The 26617-nt window shown below is 33.1% G+C and overlaps 1 protein-coding gene across 1 annotated transcript in view; it reads left to right on the plus strand.

The window, feature by feature from the left end:
• Nucleotides 1–26617, plus strand: part of CNBD1 (cyclic nucleotide binding domain containing 1) — a 493815-nt gene that overhangs the window by 458573 nt on the left and 8625 nt on the right. Inside the window, exon 13 of the mRNA XM_063079257.1 lies at nt 24797–24856. Within this exon, the coding sequence (XP_062935327.1) occupies nt 24797–24856 (60 nt within the window). The remainder of the gene's footprint in view (nt 1–24796; nt 24857–26617) is intronic.

A 26617-nucleotide genomic window follows, 5' to 3' on the forward strand; every position in this document is an offset into this window, starting at 1 on the left:
CCACCTAGTGCCAACCATCTAATTTAAATCACTTTAACTTCAGTGCATATAATCAGAATGCTATAATTTCATGATTGTATTCTTTTAATTACTAGTATATTATTTTATTCCTGGTTCAAATGAGATAGTAAAGCAATATGTAAAAATAACTCAGATTCTTACCAGGGAATTTTAAGGAGAGGTTTTCTTTATCCGTTTGCTTATAAAATTAATAATGTATGATAAAAGACAATGGGTAGAGGTAGTAATTATATTACTATAATTCAGAAAAAACATGTTAATTAAATGGATGCAAACAGATCTTTGACTTTAAATACGTTCTGAATACACTCAACAATCTAGTATTTAATTAATCATTAATGTAGTCAATGTATTCTATTACATCACTAGTCAAAAATATTATAATGGCAGTAAATCATTGATACTGTACGATACATTATTTTTAAATTTTGGTTTGAGCTGAGCTGAAATGTTCTTCCAAGAGAAATAAAGATAACATGTAGAAACAGAGGAATTTTCAAAAGATCTAGTTTGTCAGCCTTACTTTATATTCTATCAAATCAATTATGAAAATAAAGTTTAAGAAGGAAAAAGCAAATGTTAGGTTACAATATGAAAATTGCTCTGCTTGTAATTTGAACAAATGTTATGGACTCTTAATACTCGATGTAATATTCTTTTCTTTTCATGAATAATCAACTTGAGAAATTATTCTGTTTTTAATCACAGTTTTTTTTGAAGTAGTATAAAGCAAATTTCTAAAGCTTAGCTATGCTGTGTGCTTTTGAAAATAGGTTTTCAAGTTTTTAAAAGATATTTCACTTACTGAAACAGCTTTTTTTGCTTAAATAATTTTAAAACAATAAAAAGTATTTAAGGTTCTCTATTATTTTAATAGGAGTATTATTTTTGAAACAAAAATGACAGAACCATCCTCTTGAATTTACAATTAATCATTCATTATTATTGTTTACACATGTGTATAGGGTGCAATATATCATTGCTTAGGAAATATACACAGTACAGCCAGTGAATGAAAATTGGTCAGTCTATGCCTATTTCATGTATAATTAACGTTGTTAAGTTTTTACTATTGTACCCTTAAGTAAATCATGTACAAGTAATTCAATCTGTATTTAACAAAATGACAGAGAAGTTTACCAGATCTATACTAGTCACATGTGTTGGCAACTCCCAGAGAGCTAATGACCCAAAAATAGCCACCATGATTCTCTTAACTCTAGGTAGTAGGAAATTAAAGTCACCATATGAACTATTTTTTATTTATTTCATTAACAACCTAATATATGACCAGTTCTATTGTGAGCCACACTGACTTAATTCAATACTTATCACCTCTGCATATGTGGTGACTTTCTAATGGCTTTGCATTTATTTTCAGTACCAAAAGCTTCAATTCTAAGGAAAATTATGATTTCCTACTTAAGAATAGAATTCCCTATTACTATGGTTATTTTCTGAATGCCTTAGAAGATTAATATTCTTCACATTTAAAAGGCTTAACAAAAATTCAAAGTCTTTCATTTATCCAAGTTTTGTTTCACATACTTTCACATAAATATTTAATAATAAATATTTAGTAATAAATGTTTAGCTATTTTTAGATTCTCCTTTAAACTCAATTGAATCAGGATTAAATTACATAATGACCCTAAGTATTCAGAGAGAGAGAGAAAGGGAAAGACAGGAAGGAAAGAAGAGAACTTTTGAGAGATGAGTGGTAGAGACTCTGCCAAGTTGATCTCATGAGAACAATGATACACATTAAGAAAGTAGCAATTATAGTAATTTGGAAGACTTTATGCATAAAAATTGAAATAATATATGACAATTGTTTGAGCCACTTTAAAAATTTTCTTGTAGACATTTATATTGACGTGTAATACGCATATAGTAAAATGGCACAGTTCTTAGGTATAGAGGTCAGTAAATTTGTATGAAATGGCAGCAACCATTAATCACTACAAAGTTCATAATCTACAGCACTACCAGCATTTCAAATATCAGCCTCATTTCTACTTCCAGTCATTGATCTCTCTCAGAGGTAGCAATTAGTCTACTTTCTTCATCACAGGTTAGTTTTATCTGTTCTTGAACTTTATCTGTACGGAATTATGTAGTATGCATTATTTTGTCACTGACTTTTTCCCCTAATGTTATTTCTATGGTAGCTGTCAATCCTGTTATTTGTAGCAGCTGTTGGTTCATTTACATGGATAAATGGTAACCCATGATGTAAATATACTACTATTCCATGGCATAAATATGTATAATTGATTCTAGCATTTTATGGACATTTTGGTTTTTCTAAGTTTTTAGTTAGTCAGAATGACGTTATGAATCCTAGTTCCAGGAAAGATGGAATAAACATTCTCCCCTGTCACTCTCACTGAATACAGCTATAGAACCTGCACAAAAATGCATAGAGCAGCTATTGAGTATTCTGAAAAGTAAATATTGGTAGGTAGATTATGGAAAAAAGACCAAAATTCAAAGTAACACCAAACTGGGAGTGAATTTAGCACTTTTTCCCATTTGTTTTTTATGTTACTTGGCCCAGTAGGTGGGTAAAGCGTCAGAAGGACAAGGCAGAATGGAGTAACTAATGCCCCAACTTTAAGACCAAAAGGATGAAAAGCAGAACCACAGGGAGCTGGAAAGTATCAGAGAGATAATGAAATGAAGGAGTTCTTGAAAGTGACCCTAAATATTCATTTAAGAATCCACCTACACTCACACCTAAGCTGCACATGCATAGATCTGTTCTTCATTAGCATTTTAAAAGATTTTAAGAACTGGGCTAGTAGGTAGACCACCGCCCTGGCTGGTCACTGGATGGCACACATCAAAGATAGACCTCAGGATCACTCAAAGACTTTAAAAATTGAACTGACAGTGAACCACAACCTACAGAGACATGTCGGAAATTGCAGCCTGCACCTCGTCAGGTTTATTGACTGCTTAAACAAAAATGTTACTTTTCTCAATAGGATTGAAATAGGATCCATATATTATAATTGTAAAAATGTAAAATAAAATTTTTATTATCAACTATAAGATAAAATTAAATATACATCTAAAATAAAAGGTGTATGCATATGTATGCATACATACATATATGTATGCATATATTTGTGTGTGTATCTACACACACTATATTTGTGTATGTGTGTCAATACAACCATGCCATCTGGGGATAATGACAGATTTATTTATTATTTTCATACTTTAGATTTTAAAATTTATTTTCCTGACTCATTACATCAGCTAGCACATCTACTACAGTATGGAGTAGAGGTGATGATGGTACAGTTTCAATTGTTCACCATGTGTGCTGCATGGTTTGAGTGTTTCTTATCCAAAATACTCGGGACTGGAAGTTTTTCAGATTTTGAATTTTTCCTGATTTTGGAATATTTGCATGTGCATAATGAGATATCTTAGAGATGGAACTCAAGTTTACTGCGGCTAAAGTTTATTTGAATTCTGGAGCATATTTAATTTAGGACTTTCAGATTAGAGATGCTCAACCTATTTCTACTCTTTGTCAGATCAAGGAAATATACAATTCTGATTTGCTAAGCATTTTTATGAGTCTTGAATTATACCAAATGTTTTGCATCTATTGAGAGGATAATAGGATTTATATTTATTCTTTTACATTAAGATGCTGATGTGTTTTTACATGGTAAAACAACATTGTTCTACTCTGATAAAACTGGTTTGGTATTATGTCATTAAAATATCAAGTTAGGTATAGTAATTCTTTATTTAAAATTTTGGCATCCAAGCAAGAGTGATGGTACTGCAATTTTCCTTTCTTTTAATATATGTATCTATATTTCTCAATATTATAATTGAATATTAAAATAACTTGAGACATTTTCTTTAAAATTTCCATTGTGCCAAAGAGTATATTTTAAATGGGCATTATTTCTTTTAAAAAATTTGGTAAAATTCAGTTGAGAAGCCAATTAGATTTCTTTTAAATTTTCAACAAATACATAATTATTTACATTTTTAAATCTCTTTAAATATCATTTTTGGTAAATTGTGGTTTTCAAGAAATTTGTCCATTTCATTCCATTGATATTTTGGCTTCCATGTTGTAGTTGAGAAATCAGTTCTATAAGTCTTATTATTATATTTTGAAGGTAATATTTATTCTCTATTTTTAAGATTTCTTCTTTCTCTACATTTTCATTATATACTGCACATAGATATGACTTTATTTAGATATCTATATCTATATAGATTATATATAATCTGTGTATACTCATCTACAGATTTATCTATCTATAGGTAGTAAGATTCTTACTGAGATCAACAGATTCTTCAATCCATGATTTAATATTTTTATTAGTTTCGGGAAATTCTCTGCCTGTAACTTTTCAAATACTGATTCTGTTTTAATGTTTTTCTTTTCTATTTCTGGGACTCTAATGAGTATATTAGAACTATTTAATATGTTTCTACAGTGCTTATCCTCTTTTATACATTTTTTATCCTATATTTTCTCTGTGCGGCAACATGAATATTTTTATTGGTATGTTTTCCAGTTTGCTAATCTATTTTTTGCTCTTTCTAATTTTCGTTTAAGCCCATATATTGAGTTTTATGACATTTAGTTATATAATTCCAGCTCTCTGGTCTATTCTTCATATTTTTTTATACTAATAATCATTTTACTTTGTATGACATATTTATCATTATTGTTTTAGAGAAGCAGAAGCCAACTTTTCATTTTCAAGAATTGATGAACAATCATCCATGAGTTCTTAAAGCTGAATAACAGGAAACAGTACTTGTTATTCAAACCATTTGGCAATTGTAAGAAAAAGGCTGGTCACAAAATGAATATCCAATAAACTGCAGTCCTACTGGCAGCCCTTGATTTGAGAGTGCCATGGGATACTCACTGCTGGCAATCCTGCCATATTTACAGCCTGTGTAAAAATATCATCCCAGGCACTTCATGTTCTGTTGTCTTCTTTGATAAATTCCAAGTATGGTACTGCCTCACCGGAGATGGTGGGAGTTATCAAGACATCCACACCAGAGTTAAAAACATTCAAAAAATCATTAGCAATGAGGCACCTCACTTTCTCTGCTTTGATGAAATACTTTTCATAGTTTTCTTTTAATAAGAAAAAGTTTCCTGAGAGAATTCTTCTCTTACCACATCATTGAACCCTTCTTGTCTGGTTGCAGCACAAATGGCTTCGGCAGAAACATCAATGTCCCATCTGCAACCATATTCTAGCCCTTTAAATCTTGCCATATTTGATGCCACTTCCAATGTGCACAATACATGATAGCAGACAATTGAATAACTGGTGTGGGGAAGGGATACTTCAATTACTTTGGCCCCCTCAAACTCTAAGAGGTCAGTAGCTTTAGACCAAAGAGATTGTACTTCACTTGATAATTCTGCTGCAAGATATTCCTTTGGAATTCCTATACATAGTTTGCAGACCCCAAAGATTCTACCACAGTACAAGATCCTGTTAAACTAGTCATGCTTCCCAGATTAACAATGTGAGCAACCTGTTCTTCATATTTTTACCTATTAAGTATTATAGCTATTTTAAAATTTGTTTTAGTTACAACATCTGGATTATCCAGTAGGCCGTAAATGAAGTAATGTGACCTTTTAAGAGGAAGGTAGAGGGAGATTTGCAGACAGAAGAGGAGGAAGATGGAATTTGATGATGGAAGCACAGGGAGAAAATGTGATGTGGGCCACAAACCAAGGACTAAGGAGAATTTCCAAAAATCTGAAAAAGACAAGCAAATGGATACTCTCATAAGGCCTGTGGAGGGAATGAAGACCTGCTCACACACTGATCTCAGTACAGTGAACCTGATGTAGGACTTCTGGTCTCTTGAAATGTAAGAGCGTCATTTACCAACAGGTTTGTAGTAATTTGTTATAGCAGTCATAGGAAATTAGTACAGATACATTTAGGTGAATATTGGAATTTGTGTATAAAATATTATAGGCTCTGGATAATGTTATTTTATTTCAGAGAAATTTTTTTTTCCTAGTTGGCAGAAAAGTTATTGGAAGATTACCTTGATTTAATCAAGACTATTTTATTTTCAGTTTGCCATTTCTGGTTTATAGACCTCTGGTGTCTCCTTTGAAAGTCAAGGGTTTTATGAAAGGCATCTTCTCCTTCTTGGAGCTATCCATTCAATAAATAGAATCTGAAATTGCTCCCAAGATGAAGAATAAAATTATTAAAGTTACAGTCCTTTTCTTCAAGGAACCCAGAATAAGAGACAGACTTGAGCATAGCTAACACTAATATCTGTGATACAATTGCAAAATTGCTCAATTTTATGGCAGTTGGGGAGATATTATGGAGTCCTTTGCACCCCCGTGTTTTCATTTTTTTCTCTAGATTCTGAAATTTTAAATACTTATCTTTTCAAGGTCTATTGCAGGTAATGGTGACCATGTGGCCCAGTTCTAGCCAATGAAATGTTTAGAGGTGTTCTCCCCAGAGAGCTGGACTTCTAAAGAAGCAGGCAACGTCTCTGCAGCAAAAGGGTTTTGTTTCTTCGCATTCTTCTAGCCTAGCACACAGTCTGTGACCATATGGTGACCATGCTGCACACAAAATGACTTTGCAGCAAGAAGATTGTGAGAGGTTTTTTCCTTGACTGTGTCAGTGAATCAAATAACCTATCCATAGACTTCTTATATCATTAAACTACTCAACTTTGGATTTCTTTGACTGAAGGACTAGAATATGTTCTTACCCAATGCAGGGGGATAAGAGAAAGGAACAATTGATTTTGCCAGTAGAAATTATAAAGAAGTATAGATAGCATGAATCTACATGAAGAATATTGCATGTTATCTAAGCCTAGATGAATGAGCAAACTTTTTTAGATAGTGATGGTAGGAAGTGGTGCGGTGATCTGTACTAGGAGCACCATATAAAACATAAACTTAGCGTGGAAAATGCAAGGTTGAAATGAAGAGAATATGATGGATATTTATGGGGGAGGAGGCTAGGAAGTAATTTGGTGCCATATTTTGCAAAGGGCTTGATTTTTTATACTGCTTGATCTCCTGACATCACTAGGATTCCATTGACATTTTTAAGAAGGACGGTATATAATCTGTGTTTCAGAAAAATGAACCCATGTGGAAAATAGATTGGGGGTATAAGAATAGGAAGGGTTTGATGTTGGTTACGCATCCAGGTATATTTACTTCAGCAGCATCAAAACATGTACATTAAAATGATGTAACGTAAATGTAACTCAAATATAATCTATAAACCTCCATATGGCATGGGCCTTTGAATTTTTAGAGTGATATCTATATCTAAGTACAGTCACAAAGTGTAAAATCAACAAGAGTCATCCTGTTTAGAGTCCCAAGGCCTTTAGTCTGTTGCGCTATTATTATTTTTTTTCTCTTGACCTGACAGAGCTCCAGTTCATTGAACTTCTGGGCACAAAGCAAGAGACATCTGTTCAGTTGAACTTTTTGTAATTGATATGTTAATTAAAAATGACTTTTGGCTTTTAACATTTTGTTTATTTTTCATAATACATATGCCCTGTGGCATTTCACAATGGGTGTTGTCTTACAAATTCAAATATAAATAAATAAAGCAAGAAACTCATTATTGCTTCCGGACTTAAAGTTGTACATGATGTAACTCTGCTTTCTTTCACCTTTTTCTGGCCAGAATTTTCTGGGATTTCCTCCAGGATAAAGAACAGCTCAGTGGGATTCATGCATCTGTCACATCTGGACTATCTCAATGGAGCCTACTCAGTGTGCACAGAGGCCATGTGAAGGTTGCAGATTTCATAAATTGTGGCAGCCTTCTTATATTTTGCAGCCAAAAGCACAAGCATATTACCCAATTTTCTACTTTCTAATGCAGGATTCTGGTACATTATTTTTATTACTCACACCACCAACAACCACAGAGTAATCAGGACAAATTCATGGTAGGCTAAAAACCATTCAGCAACCCTGTGAAATGTAAAAGAAAGAAGACACCCTCTTTGAAATAATGGCATTTAAACAAAGATGATATATCGCTTGCCAGAAGATATAGTAAAATATAAATAATAACAAAGTTTAACTGCAGAACAACAACAAACATGACAATGAACTGAGTATACGTATATCCTCCTGGGAATTTTCCCTCTATTTTCTTTTCTTATCCAGCATCTAAAAGAGGGGTTATCCCATTCTAAAAATGCAAAGTTTGGTGGAAGAGGAGCAGAGCTTAATTTGTTATATATTAGACAATAGGATATTGAAAAAAATAGGGTTGATTAGACATAGGTAGATATAGATGTAGATGTAGATATAGGTATAGATATAAAGCATTTTCCAAAAGGGCTGTATTTTAAACTTCAAGATTCAATGCAATGCTTAATATTTCAACATAGACAATACATACTGGAGCCTGTCTGATAATACATATTTGTGAGCAATAATGTATACCAAGCTGAAAAATAATGAAATTTATTTATTATGAACATTATCAGAAGAACCAAAATGATGTTTTTAACAAAAGGTTCTGTTATAACTCTAGCCAGCAAAATAAAGCAAGTCTTGTACCAACTAGCCACACAAAAAAAACGTAAAGCAAATCTGAATTTGCTGATCCATTTAACTCTCATTATAATAGCAAAAGTGCTTTATTGACTTACAAAAATAACTTGTTATGAAAACATGACAAATGACACAGGTTTAATGATCCTAAATTTAATAAAACATGATGAAAGGATATTTTTAAATGACTATAGTTTAGGAAAGATGAATATCAAGCAAAATCAACACCTTACTTTTTCAGAAATGTTATATTAAAATGTCAAAAGGAACAACTTATGCGTCTAAAGATTTTACCGGTAGTCTTTAACAGATTTTTATACAGCATCTACACTAAGAAAACTTTTGTCTTCAGTTCTGAGGAATGAGATAATTAAAAATAAATAAGATAATTTCATCCCTGTAGTGGATTTCGTGATCTATTTTTGGCTAAAGTCACATAATACATTAATGGAATTAGTTGTGGTAGAATTTTGGTCACTCTGATGCATGCTAATTTTCTTATTTTCTTGCCTCTGTCAGTACTATTCTTCATCATCAACAAAACTGCTGGTAACCATGCTCAGTGTTTTCTATATATTATTTTGTTTAAATATGATGATGATCCTATGACATATAGAATGTTATCATTCTTACAGATGGGAAAACTGAGACTCAGAAGGATCAAGCTGCTTATCCAATGCTGCACAACTCATAAGTGTTGTAAATGAAAGTTAAAGCCATGTTTGTCTATTTGATTTTACAGGCAATGCTTTTAAACTCTACGTATATATTCTCTGTGCTGTTTCCAGAGTGATTTATCTAAACTGTTCTGATCATGACACCTTATATGCTTTTCATTTTTCCAGTGACTGCCCTTTGCTTACAGAATCAAATCTAAACTTCTTTACATAGTATTCAAACAGATATGCTCCTGCTCATTTCTTCTGCCACTTATTTCTCTTCACTTAGCACTTAAAACCCTCTTGTCCTACACTACTGAATTCCTTGTAATTGTCAGTACATTGGCTTGTATATCTGTCTTTGCTTATGTGGCTTGCTCTGACGTGAATATCCCTTTCTCCTTCATTTCAACTTTTGACACATGCTTATCCTCTATAATAAACTCATGTCACCTGCATCAGCAAGACTTTGCTGACCCTTGGAATCACTGACCATCTTTCCCAGTTGCTTCTACACCATTTGATGCACACATTTATAGGGATGTTTTAACTTGTGTATCTGCCCTGACTCTCACTATAAACTCTCTGAAAGTTTTATGTGTTTAGTTGTGTTATCCTTGTGTATGGCACAAAATAGACTACACAGTAAATGTTTATTAAATGAATAAATTAATGATTCCCTTTATAGATGAAAGAACTATAACCCAGGGTGGCTGGATATAAATAGAAGCGACCAATATAGCTGACAGATTACATTTAATAAATAATTGTAGGTGATGCAGAAAGTCTTTTATAGATTTGGATGATACAGCTTCTATACAGTAACTTTGAAACTCCCTGCTACTTCTCAAACACATTTATTCATATCCATGGCTTATAGGTTAAAGTTCAACTGAATTAGCTAGTAAAAGCCCATCCATGATGTGGTCCCCACCTACTTCTCCAGGATCCTCTCCTGCCATTTACTCTTCTTTACTTTATGCTCTACTAATGCCAAATTGCTTAAAATTTCCTAAGTGTACTATCTTATTTCACACCTCTGTGCCTTTGCCTATGTTATGTTCTCTCCTCAGACTGGTTAAGTAAGTTCATCTTTCAGATCCTGTCCCTGTGGAACTTCCTCTCTGAAGCCTTCCCCGATGCCCTCAGCATCCCCCTCCAGTCCACACACCTGCTGGAAAGGTTCTTCTCTCTCACCTGTTCTACACTGCTTTTTCCCTTACATATCATTAAATTTTGTCAGTTGTTGACAATTACCTCTTCCTTCTACAAAAATGTAGGCTACTTACGTGCAGAAGCGTCACCTTCCTCTCTATATCTAACTCATATTAAGGTGTTAGCATAAGGCTAATGTAATAATCAACCTGGCTCAGCTGTCATAGTTTATAAATAGAAACTGCTATAAATTTTATAATGCTAGTTTTATATTACAAGTTAATTGATGTTTTATTTAGAGTTATTAAAGTACAAACCAGAACATTTTTTCGAGTGAAGCAAGTGTACTAGTTCAAGTAGTGATGTGTCAGTTGCAAAAAATAAAAAGGTGCCTAATCTGATCATACCTTTTCTCATCAGAATTCACATAGAATTGGTTTGATTTCCTGTCTTGAACAGAAAATCACACAATTCTTTCTCAAAATCCTTTCAGTGTCCTTGAGTAATTTGACGGCATATCTTTAGAAGCCTATGTTTTTGTTATCAAACTTTCAACTTACATGTTCCTAGAACTTGTCAATATCTGTCAGTGGTGACCTGTAAAGTGGGAAGTGAGACTGGAGGGAATTAGAAGATAGGCATTTTTATTTTTATTTCATATTTTAAAATATATTTTTGAAACCTTCACAAGATGCATTTATATTATTTTTGTAAAGAAAGAAAACAAATAGCATATATTACTGAATGTGGTTTTCCAACTGTTTAGAGTTGCTTAGAAATTGTCTTAGTAAGAAATAAATGGCTTTTGAAATACTTTGGCATTGAAAAAAGTCTTCATTATACACTGTCTTTAACACCATTGTCTGGAGACACCAGTTAGTTTTTTAAAAATCATCCCTCATATGTTTCAAGGATAAAATATACAGAAGATGACTGAAATAAAACTAAGGTCCTCCTTGTCCTTTAATATTTCCTCCTCCCAACACAGAATAAAATACAACCTTTCTACTTGAAATATCCACAGACAAAGATCACAATAAACATGTTACTTGATGATTCAGACACATATTTCCATTTTCTAATTCAAAATGAATTTGGAAATACAAACACATGTGAACCAAATAAAATATGCTACAGTTAAAATGCTGTTTTACCTTCCATTTCACCTACTGATTTTTTTGTTTGTTTTTGTTTTTTAAGACATCTGGAAAATTAGTGCAGAATTATTAGTAATTTCTTCAATCTACCTCTTTTTTCTTCTTAATAATTTCTTAATTTAAATGTTTCAAAACCACATTTCCAATGATTTATAATATTTATTTTTAGTCTTAAATTTCTTTCTTCTCTCTTAGGTCTTTCAATATGCCTTTTCCTCACTTGAAATTTTCTAATGTTTTTATTTTTTAATGTTTTTACGTGCCAAAATGCTTTATTTGCAATTCATGTTTGAGTTCTATTTTAGTTGGGTAAATAACCACAGCTTCAACATTATTTTATTGCTTGATTGTTCATTGTTGCTGATAAATGGTCTGAAGTCAACCTTGCTTTCTTTCTTGTGTTTTCTTTTTCTCTTAGATTTCTTTTTTTTTTTTCCTCTCCTTTATTTTTGAGGTAGTTAGTTTCACAAAAAATATTTCTAAATGTGGCTTATTTGTAGATAAAAATTTGGCAGTTGTGTTTTCACCACATAAATCTTTCCAAAGCTTAGGGACATTTCTTCGGTACATATTATCATTCACTGATTCATTTAACAAATATTTATTAAGGACCTACTATGTTCCAGTCAGTGCTTTAAGTGCAGGGGACAAAGTAGGTGGCAAAACAGAGCAAGTGTCTGCCGTCTGATGAAGGAGACTGATAATAAAACATAAATAGTAGTTTTGATTGTAATTAACAATGTGGGAATGAACATAGCAGAGACAGGGAGAGATGGAGTGCCTTGGATTGGGGAATGTTATTTTATAAAGCATAGAGGTGAAGGTCTATGGATACACTGATGTTTCAGCAGAGACCTGAAGGAACTGAGGGAATGAGCCAGACATTCTAGGGAAGAATGTTCAGACAGAAGCAACAGCCTCATGCAAAGATTCCCCTTTTATGTGAGTTGAGAACATGCTAAACAAGTTCAAGGAATAGAAAGAAAGCCAGAGAGGCTGGTGTGGAATTAGCAAAGATGAAAGTGGATGGAGATGATTTCAGAAAGGTAGTTGTGTCATATGAACACATATGTCCTCATGCTGCAAAGACTCTAATCACTCTATTATCTCCTTCTGGCACTTGTAAAATAAATCTCGAAATTCCTCTAATCATCATGTTTCTAACTTTACTCTCATTCTTTTCATTGTTTTCTTTGTACTTTTTAATGTGTTGAGATAAAATCTCTATTTAATCCTATAGGTTGCCAGGGCGAATCATCATTGATACTTATTTTAGGAGTCATCCAATTAAATAAAAAAACTATCTAGTTATGTTTTTAATTTCCAGCAATGATATATCATCAATATCATCGAATATATTTGTTACATCCCATGCATATATGTCTATATTTGTAGATGAGACTCTAGATTGATAGCTGGAATGCTTATCTTCAACCCAGGTTTAAAACCTGTACAAAACTAGGAAATGCAGATTCTGCTTACAGGAGCCTTACCTCTGCTGGCCATGTAGAAAAAAGCAGGTGGCAGGGGGAGGTGGCTGAGTTTACCATTGTTGTGTGACCTTGTTCTTGATTCTTTTAGAGGGTATGTGAGCAGAGCAGTGGTGGTGTTAAACCGGATGGTGTTAAACAGGTGTTGTTAACAGGATGGTGTTAAATTATGATATTCTACCCCTTTTCTCTGACACAAAACCTAATCTGGGTTTCTTCTGAATTAAAGCTCACATTTATCTTTCTAATTGTGAAATTACTATACTTTATTATGAAGACCCATAATGAAGCCAGCACTCTGAGAGTGAAGAAATATTTGAAGATGCCACCTAATATATTAATAAGCTGACTGATCAAGCAAATATTCTTAAAAATCCTTTTTTAAGAAAAGTATTATTTTTTATATCAAGCATTTATTCATATGAGATTATCCCTATCTTTGTTTATAAGATTTCATGTATGCTCTATCTTATACAACATTTTACTGGTCTGTTCTGCTTTCCTTTCTAATATTGTTATGAATTTGATTATATTTTAATGTTTTTTCCTATCATTTCAACAGAATTTGGTTGTAGAGAAACAGCCAACACTTGCATTCTGCTGGCCAGGTTAAATTTGATATATCCCATTGGACATTTACCCCACATAAAAATCATGCACCTTTTTCAGTTTGGTGTTCATAAGCAATAGATACTCAGAACTTATTAGACAGGAGCATTTCTATACTTCAAAAAGCTTTCCTCGATCTGGTTCTGAATGGAAATGTGCACTTGAAATTTCTTTAATAGTAAGTAGTTATATCAGTTTAAAGAGCAAAGATTAACGTATTAGTTTTTCTCTGTATTTCTAGTACACAGGTACTCATTTCTTTCATTTTTCATTTTCGAGTTTTTAATAGAAATAAGCATATTAATTTTTTATACACAACAGTGAAATATTAGTCAAATATGTTAATCTCTAAGTAATGATGGAAATTCATTGAAGTAGCAGTGCCACCATACTTTTAATAGAATAAATTCATGTAATGAATATGAAAAAAAAAATATTTATTCAGAATTGTATGAAAGGTCTGAGGTTTAAGGCTTTTAATACTGGGTTTTGTTATTTTCACTGTATATTTCTATGTTAAAAATGATATCACAAATGCCAAGTATATAGGTTCTCATCCCACACATGTTTTTCTGGTTAGGAATAGTGTAAATATTCTGAACGGGTAACTGACAATTTAATTGGAAATATTGGAGGATTTATTAAAATAACCAAAGATGCTTAGAATAGAAAAAGAAGATGGATTACATTATATCCATCATCATTTTAAAATAAAATCTTTTATGTAGAATTCATAAATATATTCATTGTCCCAGATCCCAGAATAAGGACTAATGGTTGAAACTGATGAGGAATTTGATTTCATATCAGTTTAAGATAGCATCTATAGAGCCTATTTATCCAGCAGTGGCCCATGCTGCCCTGTGAAGTAGTGGCTCCCATCCATTGGAAATGTTCAAGCTAATATTGGAATGCCATGAGGCAGAAATATTATAGAGGGAATTCCAATACTGTGGTCCTAGAGTAAACAGTATTTAGGATTGTATTTCAATGATTTTATAATATTTTTCTAAATGTTGCTTCTGTACCAATATCAGGGTCAAAAGTCATGGGTCTTTGTTTTAGGTTAAATTATTTCTTTAAAAAGCCATTTGGTGTTTTGCTTTTGCTGAACAAAAGATTTTGTTTCTCTCTCCGTCTTTGTCTCTGTCTCTTTCTATTTCTCTCTCATTCATTAACAATACTCCAGATGAGTTCCTTTTGAAAGCTATAAAAATAGTATAATACAATTTATTTATTGTGCATGACTTTTTAATCTGTTAGATGCTGCTGGTTTTTTGAACATAAATGCTGTGTTTAGATTATATTTTACTAAATATATACCAAAATATAATACTGTGATTATATTTTACTAAACATTATGGTAAATGTTAAAAAGTATATATGTAATTATCATTTTTTTTCTTTTCCTCCAGATGCCTCATTTTTTCAGAGACAATGTTTGGTGATAGATTTGAAAGCATAGGTGTTGATTGAGACACTTTAAATGAAAAGGAATAAAATTAGTTATCTAATATTTGCTACCTAAGGACAGAATCCTTAGCATCTTCAGCTATAGATTAGTTCACAGCTCCTCAGTTTATAACTGCATTAAAATTAGATGGTTTCCTAAAGGTTGTTTAAATAAGAACGGGAGAAAATGCATGTTGTATGGAACTGCTTTAGTAAAGAACTCTTTACAACAAAATTTGAACAAAGTCATAACAATATATCAACTACCAAAAAAGGACAGATGTGTTACTTTAAAGTCTAAATATTGATTAGAATTTCTCTATTATTTTTTAAATGACTTATGTTTTTGATTTATAAAAACAACCCACTGTCTAACATGGAATTTGCAAAAAGTTATTTATGTCTATTTTTCCTGGATATGATCAGCCATATACTATCCTTACAGTTGATGAAGACCTAGAAACAACATTGTGACACAAACTAGCTAGTTGTTCACCAGAATCTTTTCACTTTTCTTCTGGACACACAGCTAGATTACATTTTCCTGATATTTTGCATTCTTCAGATTCCCCTGGTCGTAATCATTCATTCTACATTTTCCTTTGTTTGGGTCTGGATGTTGAGGATCTCAAGGAGGACTCTGAGGCCTCTGGTATGGAGGAGCTATTAGATGGAAAGAGCCTGGGTCCCTGAATGACTATTCAAGGCAGGGCCATCACCTGTTCCTACCAATCTACACTGGAGTGTGAATGAGCAAGAAATACACATTATTGGAAGTTTTCTTTTTTTTTTTTTTTTGGTTACAGATCTAAGGCTCATCATTTTTGATAGTAGTCAGATGAGCCATAGTTTTCTAGGGGAACACATCATCAATGTTAACGTTAAAAATATGGAATACCTATTTTTAGTATAATTTTGAACTGGTTTAAACAAACGATATTTGTCTTCAACTAACTTGAGAGTTTGTCAAAGAGCAAAAATACCCAAAAAACCACATATCTTATTCATCTTTGTCTATTTGTCTGTTTTGGCATCTGATATGTAATTGGAAATAATTAATTTGTTAATTAAGTAATTAAGTACAATCACTAAAGCCCTGGAACCAATCAAATGACAATTAAAAATAGTAGATAAATGCAAGAAGGCAGTAGATTATCAACCTCTGACACTTCCCTGGCTAAATTTCATTTGAAATAACAATAAGGATGTGGTGGTAATAAAATAATCATGAAAGCTTATTTCTCCATATCAGTTATAAAAGGCAACATGCTCTGTGGTCTGTAGAGATGGCAACAGGAACGATTTTTCTAGTAGGTAATAAGTACAAAGCCAGATGGGTAATAGTTAATCATTTCCATGTTATTCTAAACCTTCAGAAACATGTGGTTTTTAAATTTGAACTCCAATTATAGTTGTGTCAAATAATGTAACATTGGACTTTATATATTTACTTGATGTATAAACTAGAAAAAAATTAAAAGAAAGGGATTGTGAGAGGAGTGGAAACAGAGAGAAGGAGAGGGGAAGGGGTGAATGAACATAGGAGGGATGAAAAAAAAGTGATTTATAAAAATAGAGAAATTTAGGAATTCTAGCTTTGAAGACTGTCTATATATTTAATTCTAAATGTAAGGTAAAATTTTTAAAAATTATGTTTTACCCTAAATAGGTTCCTAGCAGGACAGATTAACATGTGGACCAGGTATGAAATAATTCCTTCTAAATTGTGATAAGGTGCAGTAGATGGAAAATAGACCTTTTTCAGGTTTTGAGGAATTAAATGTGCTTGCCGTATCATTGGATTGGCAAACAACTAATTTACTCGTCTCATAGGTACACTGCAAGCTTTTCTAGTGATTCAGGATATATCTTAATTGGATCTATGAAAGTTTGTCTTGTTTTGTTTTTATTAGAACTTTTTTCTCTGCTGGAAACAAATTATAGGAAATAACCAAGTAAGCAAGTCATTTAAATAACTTAGGGCCATCACAAATATACTTACATAAAAATTGATTTCCCCTCGTTAATCTCATTTAAATTGTTTGCAGGTATTCATTCACAAAGGAATTATCAGATTGATGCCATAATGTAAGATCTAAAATGTAAATCGCTCAGTTGTAAATAGTGTCAGTTTATTTTTTTCATTACTAGCTTTTACTCGGCTATATATATACATATATATTTATATTTAGCAACTTTAAAAAAATGTAGAGTGCTTCGTCTTTGTTTTCCCTTAAGTTTCCTTTCTTTCCTGTACCATTCAGTCTTATAGTCATGAGGTGGAGGGAGGGGGCGGGGTGTGTGTGAAGGGTGGGGCGGCTTGGTGGACTCCAGGACAGGGTGGGACAGGGCTCAGGCCCAGGCAGGACAAGATAGTATCTACTATGAGGGATTGTCTTGCATGGAGCTCAAGAGAAGAGGAGAAGAGGGCTTCCCGGCTGAGTTGTAGCTAGACATAGGCTGTCAGAGGAGCATGCACAGAGTAAAAAAGGTGGGGTGGGGTCGGGGGCGGGGAGGGGAGCTGGTGCTCGGTGTCCAAGCCTAAGCAGGTTGAGAAGGCTGCTGGCTTAGGAGGGCTGCCCTGCACAGGGAGGGGGCTGAGGACAGACTCATGCATGAGTGTTGAGAAGTTCCGGGCAGAGTTTTATATCCTGAGCAGGTTAAGGAGGGTGCCTGCATAGGGTGCACAGGGCACTGGTGCTGGCGCCTGAACAGGGTGAGTAGTACATCCCTGGGGAAGGGGGTGAGTGCAGGGTGTTGAGCCTGGTGGAGAGAAGAGGTTGTGTGGTGGGGAATCACCACATGGGGTCTGAGCATCCAAGCTTGGTGAGGAGGGTACCCCCATAGCCAAGAGTAGGCCCCTTGTGGATATCAGAGCTTGAGCTTGTTTAGAAGAAAATTTGCATGAGGGAGGGGGCAATAGCAGTGATAGGAAATTGGGTACACAGAGGAAGATTAATCAAATAACTAAATATGTTAAGAATCATTCAAGCCAGGGGACTCATTGTTAAAGAAGTGGAAAAGAAGAAAGGAAAAAAAAAAAAAAGAAAACTGGAATGAACCTGTAGTATTGTGAAAGTGTCAACTTGACTAGATTAAGGAATGACGGGAAACCTGGTAAAGCTATCTTTTTTGGTGTGTCCATGAGGGTGTTTCCAGAAGAGATTAGCATAAGAGCCTGAGTGGACTGGGTGGGAAAGATCTGCAGATCTTTATATGGGCGGGAACCACCTAATCCATGGAGGCCAAAGAGAATAAAAAGCGGAGGAAAACAACAAATTTCTCTATCTACTGGAGCTGGGATACACTCTTCTCTCCTGTCCGTGGATGTCAGAGCTTGAGACTGTTCAGCTTTGGGGTTCTAGGACTTACACCAAGGACACCATTGGCTTCTCTGGTTTGGAGGCCTTAGGACTTAGACGGAGCCACACTACCAGCATCCAGTTTGCAGATGGCCTTTTGGGACTTCTCTTCACAATCATGTGAACTAATTTCCCTAATAAATCCCCTCTTATATATTTATAACATATCCTGTTGATTCTGTCTCTCTGGAAAACCCTGACTAATACAAGTGCTGCATTGGAATTGAGGTTTTGGTGTGAACGTGTGTACTCAGTATGTCCTGGTTCTATCCATTGAGAAGGCTTGGGAGCAGTGACCCTCCATAGCAGTGAGCACACTTAGTAAGCTACCTTTTAGATTCTGAATAACATTCTCTATTATGAATAACAAGGGTTTCTTAGAGTAATGGCAGATTCCAGTCCTGGGACAGGGGAAATAAAACATAAACTTGAAGTATTTTGGTGATCCAGAAAGTAAAGAAGATTCACAAATGATGAGAAAATATCAACAGAACAAAGAAATCAGCTGGAAGGCGTCTTTCTAGCCAACTCCGGAAAAATTTGAGCATGAAAATAAATAATGATCATAGTGGATCATAATTCTTTGAATAAAATTGAAAATCATGATTTCAAACTCATGTAAATAAATGAATAAATTGAAAATTGGAAGAATTGGATATTTACATAATTTTAAAGTAATTGCCCATGAAATACATACTGATTACAAAGAAGAGAAAGTAACATTACAATGGACACGTCTGGCAGAAACCTTCACCAGGTTATCAAAGCCAACATCAGTAGGAATGGGACAAATTGAAATTGTGTAACTCTTCATACAATGCAATGAGAAGTTACCGTGACTTCAGTTATATTCCTGCCAAAGATGCATAACCAAATTTAATGATCAGGAAATATTGGATAATTCCAAGTTGAAGGATATTCTATAAAGTAACTGGGCTATAATCTTCAAAAGAGTGAAAGTCATGAAAGTCAAGGAAAGACTATATAGAACAGTTCTGGTTGAAGGAGGTAAAGAGACATGAGAACAAGATGGGACGCATGATTGTGAACTGGATCCTTTACTTATAAGTGACAAGATTAGGACAACTGGCAAATTTAATTGGGATATAAGGATAAGATGGTATCGATTATTTTCCTGATATTGATGTTCGTGCTGTGAGTGTGAAGGAAAATGTCATTTGTAGGAAACACTAAACCATTTGGGAATAATGGTGTATCAAGTGGAAAAATAACCCTCAAATGTTTTAGGAAAAAATTGTGTTCTGTCACCAAATCTTTTCCTTAAATTTGGGATTGTTTAAAAGAAAAAATAGTAGAAGTTTCTGCCGGTATGTAATATAATGTTAACAAATTAACCAGTAAAAGAACTGATAATAATGACATTACAAAAACTGGTGAGGGATAGCAATGGAGAAGTGGAAAGTATTTAAATGTGCTAAATTCCTAAACTTTTGTACAGTGAGTCAGTAGAAAAATGTATAAATTTGGTATTTCAAGACACAGGTTCTTCTACCTTATGGAAGGCAACTTGGCAATATTTATCAAAATTCAACAGGCACGTATCCATCAGTAGATTTCCGAATTCTATAATCTCCTCTTTGGAGGATTTCCCCACACACTGGAACACACATGAAATGACGTATGTTAAAGGTTTTTCAATGCAGCAGTCTTTGTGAGAGTAGAGGATTTTAACTGCTGAATTGTTCATCATCTGAGTCTGGTTAAATAGGCCATGGTATATCCATTCAAGGAATACTAAGGGACTGTAAAAAACAAACAAACAACAAATGAGAGACAGAGAGAAATTTTCTTATATTGATATAGAGAGATCTCCTAGATATTATTGTTTTAAAAAAGCCAAGAAGCAAAGCAGTACATATATTATGTTATCTTCAGTTTAATAAAACTAGTGAAAATAAGAATCTGTATATGTATTTGTCTATACATGCATAAAGACATTTCAAAAAAAAATTCTGGAAGTTAGAGATAAAAACAGCAGTTAACTTGGAGGTAAAGGACAGAGTAGAATGGGGTGGTAAGGCAGGAGGGAGATTTTTCATTCCTCTAAATTTTACTAAAATTTAGTCTTTAAGCTATGTTATAAAATGATCTATGAAAAAATAAATTTAAAAATTGCATAGAAAAAAATAACACAATAGAGTAGGAAAAGTCTAAAGCATCTATGTAATCAGAAGAATATGGAGCCCCAAAGATGTCTATGCCTTAATTCTCAGAATCTGTAAATACGTTATATTATTTGGCAGAAAGGACTTTGCAGGTATGATTATGGTTATGGACCTTGATATGAGGAGATGTCCAGGTGGGCCCTATTTAATTTAATAAATTTTTCAAGAGGAGAACATTTTCTGGCTGTGATCAGAAAGACATGTGACTATGAAAGAAGGATCTGGTTTTGAAGATGGAGGAAGAGGGGCACAGCTAATTAATGTGGGTGGCCACTAGAAAATGAAAAAGGAAAGAAAATGGATTTTTCCCCTAGAGCCTTTAAAAAGGAATTCAGCCTTGCCCACACCTTGGTCTTAGTTAAGTGAGAGACCCATGTTGGACTTCTAACCTACAGAAATATAAGGTAATAAATTTGTGTTGTTATACCACTAAATTTGTGGTAACTTGTTAGAGCAGCAAGAGAAAATTAGTACAAGAAAATACTATCAAGCTTGTAGAAAGCACAAGTATTACATGGATTTATGCCTCTGTGCAGTAGATAGGAATGACAATTTTATCATATTCTCTAAAATTGCTAAAAATTTAAAGTGAGTTAAGGAAGATATAACTGAATATTTTTATAGAAAAAAAAAATGAACCACAACACTTACCCTCACTTTATTCAAAAATGAGTAATAATAATAATTCAAGAGAGATCTAATACTTAACATTATGCACAAAACCCAGAAGTAAATGTATGTGGGGGATATGCTGTAAGACTGAGGGGATACCTGAAAATGCAGATAGTACTGAACCTTACATATGCTATGCTTTTTCCTAAACATACGTATCTAATATAAAGTTTTGTTTATAAATTAGGCACAGTAGAAATTAGCAACAATTGTTAGTTATTACTACTAATAAAATAGAAGAATTATAACAATGCAGTGTAATAAAAGCTATGTGAATGTGGTCTCTCTCTCTCTCTAATTCTTTAATATTTTGGGACCAAGGTTTACCAGAGGTAACTGAAACCATGGAAAGCAAAACTGCAGATAAGGGAGTGTCTTTAAGACTTTGGTGTTATAAGTCAGCATGTGGTATACTGAGGAGCAACTGGAACTACTGCAGATTGCTGGTGTTTGTGTAAAATTACACAACCAACTTGAATGAATCTTTGACTATTTCCTCTAAAGTTAGACCTGCAACTACTCTATGACCCAGCATTTCTACTCCTAAGTATTTAACTCAATAGTAAAAACAATAAGTTAAATAAACACAAAGAAAGATTTTACAAGAATGTTCGTAACAGTCTAATTCTTAATAAAATAATTGAAGCACACAATGGCAACAGAAAAATGAATCAAGTGTAGTTCATTAACACAGTGGAATACTTTCCACATATAAAATGTAACAAACCGGTACATGTAGCAACATGGAAGAATCTTACAGATATTTTGTAAAGCAAACAAAACTGGAAGCACAAGAGCGCATAGTGTATGATTTCATTTAGTAAAATAGTCAAAACTAATCTATGGTGGTGAAAGTCGGAAAGTGGTTGCTTCTGTGAAGAGGAGTTTTACTGAAAAAACTTATGAGGGAACTTTCCAGATTGATAGAGAGGTTTATCTTAATTTGGCTGATGGTAAAACAGATGTACAATTGTCAAAGCTTATTAAACAGGAAGCATAAGAAATTACATTTTATTTTAAGTAATTTATACGTCAATTTAAAAAAATAAGATTAGCTAACATCTCATTATAAATGGTCTTGTTAGGACAGCATCTTAATTCAGCTGAATGTTGTTTATTGCTTATCTATTAAATGCAGGGTGTTGTGGCAATGATTGGGTGAGGATGTCCCCACAGAAGGAAAAAAAAGGAAAGAGGAAGGATGGAAGGAAAGAAAGAAAAGAAGGAAGGAAAGAAAGGAGGGATGGAGAGAGGGAAAAAATGACTTGGTTTATATTCTCTCTCATTTAATCAACAAGGATTTATTGACTAGAAATAGAATGGTAAACAAGTCAGGTGACTCCTTGCCTTCACAAAGCTTCCAGTGGGGAGAAAAATTAGCATATAATGTATATAATGTCAGGTATTCTTGAATTGGACAAGATTAAGTCCACATGGAGAAAAAGATATTTGAGTAGGCCCAAAACAAATAATGGATAATGCCATTTGGAATTTTAAGGAAAAGAGACAAATTCAAGTATTTATTCGGACAATGCAGGTAAATTATTTTTGTGTATTAAAGTCCTTTGCTTAGTTTGTTCTTTTCCATAGAAATAATATGAAAATAAGAAAACTAATTATGGCTTAGAAATTCTAGTGGAACATTACTCTTATTTTAAAAAAAATAGCTTTGGCACAGTGTCGAGATTGCAATGTGGGAGATATTATCTAATACATGAATGAAATTCTACTCTTATAAAACCAAATGATGCTACTTGGAAATCCTGCATGCACTGGTCAGCATTTCTCATACACATGAAAGGATCTAGGATTTCCACTCCCCGCATATGTTTAGCGTGTCACCATGGACATCTGCAAATGTTGAACATCTGTTTTTTGTTTTCATTGAAAGATGTTTCATTTGGACTGCCAAAAAGAGAATGGGGTCATTAGTTATTCCACAATGTGAAGTTATCTAGCAGATTATCCTTGTATGAAGAATAATAATTTCAGGAAAGCCATATCCAGTACAATTAATCCTAAAGTTTGCTTCACACTGAGAGTCATTACAGGCATGATTTGAAAAGAGATTGCCAAACTATCCCAAGTCTCCAATAAAAACAAAAGTAGTCTTTACACAGTATTTATCACCCAGGAATCATTGTAAACTGATGTCTTCTTAACACTAACGTAAGAACATAAGTAATGAGCAAAGTAAGATACTTAGTGTCTGGTGAATAACCTAATGTTTAAATTATGTTTAGTGTACTTTGAATTTATTCATATTTGCTAAAAATAAATAATCCATTTGATGTACCCTTTATTAAATAATTTGATTTTTTTAAAAATTAATTATGACAAGTTATTGTCCAATCAAGTTGAACAACAGAAAACTTACTGTTATATGAAAGACCATATTCCAGAAGGGAAATAAGCTATTCTACATTATGTGACTTTTATATTCTTAATATTTGTAATAATGTATAAAACCAAGTTTACTATCATTTGAATGATTTTGATAATCCATTGGCCATAAGGTATTATTACAGGTTTTGATATAATCAGCTGGAGTGTTAAGTAGTGCATTCCTTTTTCTGCTAAAAATTTCTATTTTATATTCATGTATTTAATCAGATCCCTCTAAAATATTTAAAATGTAGTAGATGTACATCTTAAAATGTATAAATGCACTTTTACAGTTGATAACTAAAAGCTTTGTGGGAGATTATTAGTAAAATAGCTCTTAGTTTTTAATTTTCATATACATATTATATAAACATTTATTCAACATATAGGTAGACTTATAGTCACTCTTGTTCACTATTTGACCTTAAAAGCAATTAAAAAACTAAGGCTTATATACACAGGAGAAATGAAATAATGACCTTAGAGCTATATTGCACTATAGAGATCATGTTGGTAAAATCTTCATTTAAAATTTGAAATGGGGTACAGGCCTAATTTTTGCCCCTCTGTTTCTTGCTGGTTTTCTATTTTAAAAAATGGTAGTGTTACTAAGTTGCAGAAATGCCTGAAATGTGAGGTGGGGTGGAATGGGAGGGGAGGTAAGTGTGTTGATGTTTCTCATTTTACATAAATATAATTAAATTATTTACCTATAAAATTATTCATTATAAGTACCAATAAAACTATATTTCCAGGCCCTGTTTGTCTCTAAAGATCTGACTTTATTTTTTATATCCAATGGATTTCTCAAATAAGTTGTCTCATTTCTTTTTACTATGTGCCTATTCAACTCCTCTGCTGTTATTTTCCAGCTCCCCACAGTTTTACATGTTCAATTGTTCAATTAGATTATAAATTCCATGGTTGGAACCACAGTACAGAATACTAAATAATTCAAAAGATTATATTGGCTCATTTAATCAATCTAATCTTACAGTTTTTATTATTATTATTATTATTATTATTATTATTATTATTATTATTATTTGTAGGAAGATGTCAAAAATGAATATTTGCAGAAGGAACAACAAAAGGAATGGAAAGATTTCAAGGTATAATACTATATACTATCTACAAAATATATAGGATAACTAATCTTTCTTTATAGTAAACTATATTAAATTAGTGATAACTTCAGAGAGTATGAATGTTAAGGAAAATGAAATTATTATAATGAGGATGCTGAATAAAATATTTCTACTGAAAATATATTCTTTAGCTCTTTATAGCTTAATACAGTCTTGTACGAACATGCACAATAAATTTGTAGTAGCTATTTTTTTTCTCCAAATTTAGAGGGCATGATATGTATTAAGTACCCACTGTGCTAAGCAGTTTATATATGTTATCTCATTTAACTCCTTTAACTACAATTACTGCTTTTTAAAATTTTATTAAAGAAGACACTAAGGACTGGAGAGATTAAGGAATTTATTCAAGTAATACAGATAGTTCATGTAACTGCCAGTAATTGAGTTTGCCCAATTCTAGGTACTATGAGCTGTTTGCAATTATATGCTGCTTTCTCATTGGGCTATAAAATGCAGTTGGCAAGTGAGGATGAGACTATCTTTATTTTGTAATATGTACGTCAAAGTAAAAACACAGTGACTGGTGATTTTCACAGTGTTATAGGATTAATCTAAATCTTTAGCACTTTAAAAAAATTGACTGCCAGAACCATCACCATTATCATTATCCTCATCACTATCATGATTATCATTGTTATTATCACTATCTTCACCATTACTTATCCAATACCTATTGTAAGATACGTAGAGTGTGTGAAGTCCTTTGAAGATCTCATCTGTGCACATATTTAAGTGTATTGAGAAACAAAAAAAGAGGTAATATGGAGATTGTGTTACAGCCGAGAAACAGTCTCCAACATATATAGAACATACAAAAGGAATACATCATAAAGATCTAAGACAATATAGAGTAGCAACCTCTCCTTATTTTTCTGGCTAACATGGTAGATTAAAGTGATATGAGACACCACACCATCAACAGAAAGTGAAAATGTTAGGCAGAGATTTTAAACAGGGCATTTTAATTTTGTAAAACAAAAATATTTCAATGAACTCTTCAGACAAGTATAAGAAAGTGTAACAGTTTTTCACATGGTTCAGTCTTGGGCTCTGGGTCTGGGACACCATTGGCAAGAGCAAACCCATGAGGATTTTCTCTATTTGTGTTGTAGGTGTGGCGAGGACACTGACCCATTTAGTAAGAAAAAGTGTCAGGAAATCTTTCCAAATATTTACTTCTGTTAAAAGGAGAACAGTGAAACAAAGAGTGGGAGGAATTCCCATGTTAAAACAACTTCTCATAACCACCTGCAGTTGTGCAATCTTTAGCAGAGTTGCCGTTTGCTTTTACCTTGCTGAATTCATAATTCTGTGTTCTTATTTTCATTTTTTATGAGTTTTTTCATATTTTTGTCAGTCAATGAGCACTGATTTAGCTCCCATCAGTTATCTATATTTTTCTAAATATTAGAACAAAATGTTAAGGCTAAGTCTATTGTTGAAATATTTAAGAATGTTTTCCTTCTAAATTCTAGTTCTTTCTAAAATAAAATTTGATCATTTCTTTACTCCCTTACCTTAAATTAAATAAATAAAGACACTTTAATACTTTCCCATTTGCCTTAAGAAGTCCAAATCTCATACAGTTTTGTAATAACTATGCCCCTACTAACCTTTCCTGCCCTGTAGAACTTTGTTCAGTTCCCTCACAGGTCATCCTCTCTCTTGTCTGAAACACGTTGCCTGAACTGATTTGTAACCGCTTATTATCAGTTTCACTAC

Source organism: Cynocephalus volans, chromosome 15 (assembly GCF_027409185.1).
Source record: "Cynocephalus volans isolate mCynVol1 chromosome 15, mCynVol1.pri, whole genome shotgun sequence".
NCBI lineage: Eukaryota > Metazoa > Chordata > Mammalia > Dermoptera > Cynocephalidae > Cynocephalus > Cynocephalus volans.